Source organism: Leguminivora glycinivorella, chromosome 9, assembly GCF_023078275.1.
Source record: "Leguminivora glycinivorella isolate SPB_JAAS2020 chromosome 9, LegGlyc_1.1, whole genome shotgun sequence".
Classification (NCBI taxonomy): Eukaryota; Metazoa; Arthropoda; class Insecta; order Lepidoptera; family Tortricidae; genus Leguminivora; species Leguminivora glycinivorella.
Genome location: NC_062979.1, coordinates 15,725,424 through 15,737,075, shown reverse-complemented (window position 1 = coordinate 15,737,075; position 11,652 = coordinate 15,725,424). Strand labels below are relative to the sequence as shown.

The window sequence follows — 11,652 nt, the reverse complement described above, 5'->3', positions numbered from 1 at the left end:
ACTATAATGAGGAAAAAAATTGACCGATACTCTTGTGACCATAGTGGACGAGCGGTTTTAGGCATATACATAATTATTGCGATTGCAGAAGACGCTGGTTTACTTTAAGACCTGGACATTTTCATTAATAATTGAAGTTTAAAAATATATACGTTAGGAAATCCTATAAAACCGCTGATATCCTGACGGTCAGAATATTTATAAACTATTTGGGAAAGGAGTATTTGGGCGAAATATCCGTGCAGACTTTGCAAAGTATTCTTTTAATAGTTTTGGGATTTTCAGGGTTTTTGTCATACGCAAATACATTCAATAAGCATTTATCGGGATATATTATGTACAAAAATATCACTTCGACTTTTAGGTACTTTCGGTGGCGGATTTTATTTAGAGTCAAAATTTTATTAAGGATTCTGCTATCTGTGGTTACCATGGCGCTGTCCTATCAATTTGGGGGTTTTTAATAGATAACCGGATGGTAATTTTTTTTTAAATAAAAGTACCATCGTTTACCAAAGCCAGTATCGATATATTTCGTAGTTTTACTATCGTTTTCATATTCGCCGGTCACCGTCTGCGTCCGCGACGGTCGCGCGGTATATCGTTTTGGAGAATAGCGTTAAATATAGGTTAGGATTATTTCTGTCGCGTCGGCGCACAATCTAAACACATTACACAGAACCGGCGTAAACTCCTAACGTTACTGCTAACCGATTACTTTACTAATCGTATTGTGTAAACTCATTAAGTTTAAAGACCTGTAAAATGTGAAAGAACGTAAACTTTAAAGAGAACTTTAAAGATGATGTTAAGAACGATAGTGATAGTTCTATGTGTGTTGGTGCAATGTGGTTTTGTACAGAGCGAGTTTGTAATAGGTAAATATTTATGTAAATTGTGGTGTTTACTAACATTAAAACGTGTTTATTGGAAATATGACGTGTATTAAGATGTTGGTAAGTATTATTTTACATTGAAAGACTCTCGATATGCAAATGTGATTTGTTACTAATGCCCCTGAATAAGCAGGAGTGGGTACCTACCACACGTCCTTTTTTTATTCTAATAGTCTAATTTCAACTTTAGTATAAAATGTTGCTCTAGATCTATATGTTATTTCACTTTTGAAACTGTCGTGTCCGGTTCTCATCGTATCAATAATTAATTTTCAACGTTCGAATCGAGTCGTAAGTCTAACCTTACATCCCTGAAGTACGAATACAGTTTGTAATGTAAAGAGTGAACTGACTAACTATTTCTTGAAAGCCTTGAGAAAGAAAATTAAGATTTTAATGTGGCGTTAAAAGTTTTTACAAACTTCTTAGATTCTTTAGTTGAGATATTTAATTTCAGGGGGTTTATTCTACGAAGGAGATGAGTTGGATGCGACATTGGCCAACAGCGCGGAACACTTCGGGTTCCAGGTGTCGATCAAGAAAGTGTCACGAAAGAGACAGTTGATAGAGGCTGGGGAACACGTGTGCGAGCTCGCCAATGTGAGTATTTGACAATCAAAATAATTTATAATTATGACGCCAGACAAAATAACGATCACACGTACGGGAACCAGTATACATATATCATTTATAGAAGTTCTAGATTGCTTCAAGTTTGCCTTTCGTGTCTAAGCCAGTAGCCAAGAGTAGGTATAGTAGTTTTCTCTTTTTAACGCTCACGGAGTCAGTTGCGTATTCTTCGCGTGGCTGGCCAACAATTGTACTCGTAGCTATTGACCATCGCACATTTAGAATCATGTGCTCAAACTTAGATCCTACTGAATAAGGCAGAAAAAATAATGATTCGAAAACATGAGAGAAATTATTAATTTGGGTTAAAATTGTTAAAAACCTTTTATTTATTTTGATGTTTGTAGCTTTTCGTTTTATTTATAAACAACTGTAAAATAATACAATTAACACTTACATTAAAACTTACAATAAAACTTATAAATAAAATATTTGGCCCAGGTCTTGCTCGTTGGGTAAGGTGCCCAGAAGGCTGGCCGCATTGCCCCGCTGGATAGCAATGCTGATCCGCTGAGCAAGGTATTGGCCAGCCCTCTGGTCACCAGAAGCGTCTATAAGGTGCTTAGATAGATCCTTGTAGAGGCAACGAGCACTTGGCCCCCACGGCCCCAGGGTTTCGACCCCAAACGCCGCAAATATGTAACTACTGCCGAGGGTGACATACTTGCGACGCTTGAGGTCTTCAGCCAAGGATGCAGCCACGCCAGCACCAACTTTGGTGCCTGGAACATGGGACGGCGCCAGGGTATCTACACAGGTAGCATCCCAGACAAGCGTCATACTCCAAGGCACCAGCGTCATTCCGTCAGGCCATTGCCGTCAACCCTGGCCAGTCCATTGGGTTCGAGGACGGCCGGCACTTTTGCTCTAACCTTTTAATTACATATTGTATCGGGTCATAATAACGCTCTTATTATTTTTTAGGAAGGAGTAATAGGTATAATCGATGGCACCAGCGGTAAGGTCATGGCACACGTCCAAGCGATATGTGACTTGTTGGATATTCCACACATCTTGATCGACCACAATGACTTGATTACGGAGGACTGGTTCCATTTGAACCTGCATCCTAGCCCCCTGGCTTATAACATGGTAAGACTTTAAATAGGTATATCATTGTGAAGTAATTTTAAATCGAAATTAGTTGAGGTAACTAGGGATAGAACCAACTAAAGTATTAACCCCAACCCTTATATTTTTTCCCCTATTTTTTGAGGTGACAACCTCATTCCCCCTACTTATTTTAATGAGTAGTGGCGTGTTTTCATCAGTGGGCCGAAAATGACCCTATGGGCATATATGGGTTAAGGCCCGTATTCGCAAGAGCAATTAAATATTCGCTGGGTGTGTAAACCTTTTGATTTCAAGTTCTGAACCTTTTTGACATTTTATATAGAACATAAAAGACATAAAACAAGTTAAATATTTAAAAAAAAAACGCATTCCTAATTAGATAGTAACTAATAAACATGTTTCATCTCCAGGTCATATCAAAGCTTGTAGAATTAAAACGATGGACAAACGTCACCATAATGTACGAGAAAGGCTACAGTTTGATGCGAGTGACCGACGTTCTGCAAATGGCCAACAAGACCATGACTGTCTCCATTCGAGAATTAAGTGGGAACGATTATAGGTACCTACTCATAGCTACTTTTTTGACTAGTATTTTGAAAAAAAGTATTGCATTTATTTATACATGAGCCTAGAGTCCTTATCTCATAGCTGGGAGAAGGTGTTCCTCTTCACTTCTGCACGCATCTCGACCTTGACTTTTTAGACTTTGGTGGTGTCAAGGTCATCTCGCCAACGCCGTCGATGTTTGCCACCACCTCGGGTTCGAAGACCAAGTTTCTGTATATTATATTAAAAGTTCCTCCCTGTTTTTTCAGAGATGTTCTTATAAATTCGAAGAAGAACGGATATACCAATTTCATCGTTGATTGCCCATCGAAGAAACTCGAACAGTTTTTATTGCACGCTCAGCAAGTGGGCTTGATGGCGGATGAGCACTCGTACATATTCCTGTCGCTTGATCTGTTTAACAAGGATTTAACTTCGTACAGATATGGCGGTGTCAATATGACTGGTAAGGTTTTTATTGGCCTAGTTTAATATATTTATACGTACCATTGAACAGAGGCCTCTTTGTCTATATACAGTCCTGTTGCTGTTTCCAGGAAATCATCATTGTACGATTTTAACTTGGTCTGACATCTCAGATTGGATGTGGTTCACTACTATCCCTTCTTAGGAATTGTCATTTACTAACCAGCGTGGTAATGTAATATTTATTATTCTTCGTCACGTCCGATTCAGAAATTGTGCCAGATATTTTTTTTTTTCATTTTATACAGCTCAATACGTATGATCTAATCAATAGGGTATGAGCACAAGAAATGTGGTTTTTCGATATCCTTAATTAACTTTCATGAATAGTCTACGGAGGGGCTTCTTGTCGAGGGCATTGTTTTTTTTTTCTCACCTTAAAGTATGTACTAATCAGCTTTTGGGGCTATAGTTGACTCAATTTGTTTTTTGTTTTCAGGTTTTATGATATCTAAAACCACAGATTGGACCACGAACCAGAGTTATAATGAAATTAAACAGTACTTAATACATGACGCTGTAAGGTTGTTCAATGAGACTGTCAAATCGGTGAAAGACATGAGTGTCGAGTCGGGCACTGTCAACTGTCAAGATTATAATTCCTGGGATTATGGGTCTTCTGTTTTAAACTTTATGAAAACGGTATGTTTTCTTTATTTTTATTTTCTTGTGAAATGTTATTGTAATAATAATGTAAAAATTTATTTATCATGCCTGTCTTTACTGAAACCTGACGCGTGAAATGATGTTTATTGTGCCAGTATTTTACTATGGAGTATGGAGTGTGAGGCACTCCATTTAAAAAAGGCTAAACAATATTTGGATTTCTAAGAATAGTCTCAGGTGTTCAATGTGTTCTTTTTTTAGAACAAAATTGAAGAATCCACCGGGCCACTTATTTTTGATTCATCTGGTGAAAGGTCAGACGTGCAAATCAATATTTTCGAATTAACATCTGCAGGCAGACAATCGGTAAGATGTTTTCCATCTTTTTTTACTTGTCATATACATACACATACATACATACATATCATCAAAGGGGTAGACAGAGCACATGAAACTTCAAGTTTCAGTGCCACTCTTGGCAAATAGGGGTTGATAGAAAACGAAATTGTGTGACAAGCCTCTCGCCTATACCCATAAATACGACACCCACGGGAAGAAAGGGGGTGGTGAAATTCTTAACCCGTCACCACACGGGCAATACAATATCATCAAATTCTAAGGACGATCTGTAATATACAAATACCAAAACAAAATCTTCAGGGTCGCCATATAAAAATAATGTATTACCAACCTATGGAATATTATACACATGATATGAAGGTGTTTGTAACGTACAGTGCACACCACACATTATTAAGGCATGTTCTTTTCTATTGTCATAAAGTTCACTTCAATATTTATAAATTGTTTTTTTTTTCAGATGGGAGAATGGAACTTTAAGGACAATGATATAGAAATAAACCGGCCACTGCTTATGATACCTGACATCACCGGAGAGTCCATAATGAGAAACCTAACATTTAAAATACTCGTTGCCATGGTATAAAAGTTCTACATTTTTCCTCAATTTATTGTTTTGTCGTTCAAAGTGTACCTAGGTACCTAAAACTTATCGTTGTCATAGAAATGACACCATATTTTGAAATAATATGGCATAGACCCTGATTCATATAAAAACTTTGTTATATTAATTTCAATTGGCCCTGGTAATTGGTAATTCGTTTATTTTGGTAATTGGTGCATTAACGCGAGTACACATTTTTAACTTTTATTAATTTGTTGTGTGTAAATATGTTCATTAATTTTAATCAACTTAAAATCAACTATTTGACAAATTTTATTTTATAAGTTGTCTTGTTAATTCTAGGTATCACCATTTTGTTACCTAAAAGAGTCTTCTACAACACTAACTGGCAACGATCGTTACGAAGGTTTTGCGATAGATTTATTTGAAAAACTTGCTGATGAACTAGAATTCCAATACGAATTTGAAGTGACCACTCTGCCATACGGTGGCTGGGTTGAAGAAAAAAATGACGCGGATGGGATAACCGGAGAAATATATCATGGGGTCAGTCCAACATGATTATTTACCATAATATAAGTATATATTAATATTGTTCATCGTCAGTTTATTTCATTACGTATCTCAAGGTGACTTAGTTAAGGTATATGTCGATTTTTTGGATTAAATGAATTCAAAGTATTATTTGTGAGTACCTACACCTACGCGTCTAAATCTCAAAAAGATAATTGCAGTTGATATTTAAATCACAGCTTAAACAGATGTAGGTAGGTCATACACAGTTTTCAACAAACTTTATTATTTTCAGAGAGCAGATTTTGGTATTTGTGATTTTACTATAACATCGAAAAGATTGCAAGCTATTGACTTCTTGATACCATTTATGTCACTTGGCATTGCAATTTTGTACCGTGAGCCCAGTAAACAGCCCCCGGCAATGTTTTCTTTCATGGAAGTGTTTGCACCTGAGGTAAGTTTGACTTGATGTATGATAATTGTAATTATTTAGATTTTCGAACGAAAGAACAAGAACATTATTTACCCCTACCAATATATGGTATTTTTGCTATGAATTTACAAAGATTGTGTCTGCAAGTATTGGTTTCAGATTTTTGTAATGATACTAATGATAGTCCAGTGAGGAAACAGAGTTCTACATTTATAATGGATTATTAAATACATTTTATGATGGATATTACTATTAAATGCATAGAGAAACGTCGTACATAATATACTAGACAATAATTGTGAGTGTGTTTAGTAAAACTTCCCACTTTTTCGGTTACCATTAAGGCGAGATTTACTTGTATTTGTATATGAATAAACTGACAAAGCGGCTCAATAGCAATCGTCAAAGTGAGACGTTTTCCCGTGCACACTCACAATTGTTTATGTTTTATGTTTGTATTTTTATCTTTGTATCTAAATAAGCCGGAGATAAATGACACTCTATTTCAATAATAACTATTGCTTGAACACTCTCATAGATTTCGGCTGCAGATGCTGTTATTATACCAGGGTGGCTAGCCGAATGGCACAATCGCTCACGAAACGCTCACGAAACGAAGCGCTAGTAGATATCTATCTCTATCGCGCTTGCGTATTGGCGCGACAGAGCCAGCGGCGTATCGCTTTCGTTTGGCGTCGGAGAAATGCCATTCGGCTACGGGGCCTGTTGTTGTTTTATCTTTTATTAAGTTTCTATAAATAGTATGTTGTTTTTCTAAATTTAAATGTGCCAGAATTTATGGGTTGATTTGTTCTATTGTATTTCCAGGTTTGGTATTACATGGTACTGATACAGATACTCCTTGGGGTTATTATGATCCTGGTGGGCCGCTTGTCCCACAAGGAGTGGCAGAACCCGCAGCCCTGTATCGAGGACCCGGAGGAACTGAGCAATCAGTTCAGCTTTGCCAACTCCATGTGGCTCATTATTGGCTCCGTCATGCAACAGGGCTCAGAAATCGCTCCGATGTAAGAACTTTTACACTTAATTTGAAACGAGAATCTACTGATACTCGTTTTTATAATAAAAATTGGATGAGTTTAAAATTTTACACAGTACCTAATACATGTCAGGTGGCTGACCAGCAGGTTACTTGCACCCAAAAGCATCTAGCCTAGTCTTTCAGAGATAACATACACTTGAGAATTTCTGACGGCACCACGGTGGCCGGATGGTCTAGTAGTTAAGACGGTAGCCAAGTAAGCTGAACACCCGCGTTCGATCTTCGGCTCGGCCACTGGTGAAGTTGGTCGCTTCTTTCGTGTATGATAGCCGAATGGCATTTCTGCGACGCGAAACGAAAACGAAACGCCGCGAATGGTACCTAGTCTGGCTCTGTCGTGCCAATACGCACAAGCGATAGAGATAGATATCTACGAGCGTTTCGTTTCGAAAGCGTTTCGTGAGCGTTTGTGCCATTCGGCTACGTATCCTGTTTCAGTTTATAACCCTTAATTATTTGTCACTTTGCGGTTAATTTGATATTCTATAGCCTGTCAACCAAATTTTGGCAGTAGCAATGTACATCAAACTAAAGTATGGTATCCCTATGAAACGAACAAAAACCAGCAATGTACGTCGAACAGCCACAGATATTTTTTTTCAAGGGGCTCGCTCCTTCCTTACGAATTAGATAATGTATTAAAAAGGGACGGATATGTGCTAGTTATTTCTCTTTTTGGTAGGACGGAGATTTCCACAGATAAGATACAAATGACACGCGAACTTCCACCGATTTTCAAAACTAGTGTTGCTAGCCCGCGATTTTTCAAATTTGCCGCCTTTTTCTAGTGACAAGATTTGGTTGACGGTCTATATTAAATAACTTTTGTTTTACAGCGCCTTTGCTCCGCGCATGATAACGAGTATATGGTGGTTCTTCACTATGATCATGGTTGCGTCTTATGTCGGGACCTTGGTGGCTTTTCTTGTGGTGGAGAAAAACGTTTTACCCTTCGAAAATGCGTACGAACTGATTGACAAGCCCATCATGTATGGTGCCAAAGACACGGGGTCAACTATTCAATTTTTTAAGGTAATTCTTCAATATTTAACCGAATTCTTTTGGCAGATTCTTAAATAGTGCGCGGCTTATAATAGATATAAGGTTTTATTTCAAAAATAATTCTAGACTAGTTTAATGATGAATGAAGTACCTACCAATAGTTGCTTGCATACAAGCTGAAAGTAGGTACATTATTATATTTGAAAATCCAATGTTTATAACAAATCCTAATATTTGTTGTAAACATTATGAGGCCCATAACTATTATGATATGACTTATGACGACGAATTTATTTGTTTATTACTAACTGATACATTTTTATTTAGTCAGGTAGGAACGAGGAACTGAAATAGTATTTTATACAATCGTGATATAATACAAAGCTTTTCAGTCGAGTACCATGTTTAGGCCACGAAGCTTGCTGAGTGGCCTAATAGTACGGTACGAGAATGAAAAGCTTAATTATATCACTATTGTATACAATACTTCTTCTATGAGTCATCATTTTCATCATCAATGGACTAAAAATATCATCATTCAAGTCAAAATTAATGTTAATAGCGTCGTTCACCGTTGTATCAACATCGAATTACCAAGCGAATTACCTATCAACCCATTGTTTGTTATAACCGTCTCTGATTGGTCGATAACGCGACAGATAAAAAAAAATTGTGTTTCAGATGCAGAAAAATTAGCCAGCTATCGCAAATGAGTATAGAACATGTGTGAAGTTCTATTTTTGATTTTTTTTCAGTTAACTAAAGTGTCAAAGACTATCCAACACTGAAAAGTTGGCACATATAGTTTAGTCCTAATTGACAGATTAAAGTCGACGAGTAGAAAAATGCATATACATGTCGTTCTGTTTATTATGTAATGTTTTTATACATATAATGTATTATGTTATAGGAGTCACAAGACCCACGGTATAGAGCCCTGTATGAGAAAATGGAACAGAAAAAATGGAACGCCAAAAGTAATGATGATGGAGTTGCGAAGTAAGTTTTGCCTGTGCTTAGTTTAAAGCCAATCAGCTTCTATTAGCATAATATTCAGCAGTTGATTAGCTAATTGAATAGTGATATGCCTACGGAAAGTTGCCAAAATTCTGAAATTTTCACATAGGAAAACTCGGAAACTTTCCATACTTTGTATGGACAATTGTATGGATGGAAACTTTCCATTTCATAAATTTAAATTTCCTTTATTTTTCATGAAAGTTTCGTGATTTTTTCAAGAGAGGTTCTTTTTGAAAGTATCCACCACTTGCACATCACTATCCGTGAGCATACAACGCCGCCATTTCACTGCCCCACTATCTTTGTGTGCGTGCGTGATGACACGACTCGCAGATCGTTCGCATGTAACATCCGAAGATTTTCAAATACATATACCATACAGACGCTGTGGACAATTGACTGGGGTCGTGTTAGAACGACCGAGGCCTTACCATTCCTAATATTTGTGTTCACATGAGTTACAGCGTTTACTTTTATTGGCTGTATTCATTCATAGATTAAGTCACCGCCATTCTAATTTTGTTAAACTACTTTTTCAGGGCAGAGACCTCGAACTATGCATTTTTTATGGAATCCCCTTCAATTGAATATTACAAACAAAGACACTGCTCGTTGATGCAAATAGGTGATCTTTTAGATTCAAAGAGTTACGGAATTGGAATAAAAAAAGGTATGGATATGACGCATGCAGTACCTAGGTACTTGCCTTAAGAAAAAAAAAAGTTAAATAAATTTTGTAATGCAAAAAGGATTAAAAACAATTATTGCAACTGTGCGAAAATAAATTGTTTTTGTTTTTTTTTGCTATGTATTTTACGTAGAAGCTCCTAGAAGTAGGCAAAGGTACAGCAACAATCTTGTTATTCTGCATAAATCTTGTTGTTTTTCTGACTGTGCCCATTCTGGTCGTAGAATCTTCAAAATAAATATCAAATGTGACTAAACGTGTGGTAACGTTGTGCCACAATATTGTAGTATTGATTCAATAACAAAGTGTCGACGCCGTATGGACAGTTTCGGTAACTAATTTGGCTTCTCTACGTTTGGCAAGTTTTTACGAACGTACTTAATGTACTTATATATCGGTTGGTACTTATTAAATATTCATGCAAATTTTAGGATCTCCATATAAAAAAGTAATGGACGATGCATTACTGAAACTACAGGAGAATGGTGAGTTACAGAAACTGAAAGATTTGTGGTGGAAAGAAAAAAGAGGGGGAGGAAAATGCGGGGTAAGCATAATCATTAGTAAACTGGCAATAATGTAAGGTCCATTTGACCAATTCTGTGATATGGAACTATCGTCCTAAAGCCCAAAGTCCTTTAGTACTTTTTGAATTAAAATAATATTCATTTGTAACAATGGTTTATTGTAGTTATCTCTGTTTATCTTGGTCTTCCGTACTGGTGTGAGTGGTGGGACAAAAACAGTTGCGGTTCATTTGTCATAGCGCGTTACTACCAGCTGCAATTTAGACTAGCATGTAGCACAAAACTTATTGATGTCCATGTAATAATTACACTTTCTTATCATTCCAGCAAGAAACAAAAGAAGAGGAGAAGCAATTGGGCATGAAGCACATGACAGGGGTATTCGTTGTTCTGGGAGTGGGCTGTATCCTCGGCATTATCATTTCAATACTCGACATGTTGTGGGGAGTCATGCAGCGGTCTGTCAAATACAAAGTAAGTACATACAGTGCGACTAGTGCTAAAGTTTTCAGTCATTCGGATTTTAAGGCGATAATACGGGACTAAGACAGGTCCATCTTACGCAGGTAGTAAGACTAGGTAGTAAGGCATTATTCTAAGCTTTGTTCTACTATTGCTTAGTTAATAGAAACGATACTTTTTCAATTCTGCGAAAATATTTTAGATTTCCGTATTCAAGAAGAAACCGGTTAGTTTTTTTTTTAACATTTTCATTTGGAAACTCTGAAAATCCAGTAGTTATGTTGAGAAAGTGGTACAACAATAAAAAGCTACTTCTTTATATCTTTTTATGTAAAATTTCCAGACAGCATTCAAATACGAGCTGGTTGAAGAATTGAAATTCGCTCTTAAGTTCAGCGGTGATGTGAAACCAGTAAAACGGCCAGCGAAGACCGACGAATCTCCCGGCGCCGACGTACCAGCCGAGGCGGAAGGCAAGGACGAGCTGCGGTCTCTGCGCTCGCTGTCGGTGCGGTCTGCCAGCACCCGCCGGTCGAGAAGCCACTCACATAGCTCGCGCCATTCTCCTTCTGACCTTAGCGTGCAGTTTGCTAGGAGGAGACGGTATTCTCCCTCATAGGAGTGCACAAGATATGATTATTACTGCATTATAATAAGTGTAGATATTTGTTTTTTTTTTTTATCATGCAGAAACGTCTGCGAGTGATATTACATATTTTAAATTCTAAAAATTGCACTCTAAAAATGGAAAAATTCATACAGCTCCGGCAGGACG

The 11,652-nt window shown here is 37.2% G+C and overlaps 1 protein-coding gene across 1 annotated transcript; it reads left to right on the top strand.

The window, feature by feature from the left end:
- Positions 1-687: 687 nt before the first annotated feature.
- On the top strand, positions 688-11,590 carry LOC125229459 (glutamate receptor ionotropic, kainate 3-like). The gene is made up of 17 exons (XM_048134302.1): positions 688-878; positions 1,354-1,496; positions 2,451-2,618; positions 3,011-3,162; positions 3,419-3,615; positions 4,075-4,277; positions 4,503-4,607; positions 5,062-5,181; positions 5,509-5,712; positions 5,975-6,136; positions 6,944-7,143; positions 8,015-8,210; positions 9,091-9,179; positions 9,740-9,870; positions 10,320-10,435; positions 10,743-10,889; positions 11,221-11,590. The coding sequence occupies exons 1-17, from the start codon at positions 803-805 to the stop codon at positions 11,494-11,496; spliced, it is 2,685 nt and encodes an 894-aa protein (XP_047990259.1). The 5' UTR covers positions 688-802; the 3' UTR covers positions 11,497-11,590.
- Positions 11,591-11,652: the final 62 nt, after the last annotated feature.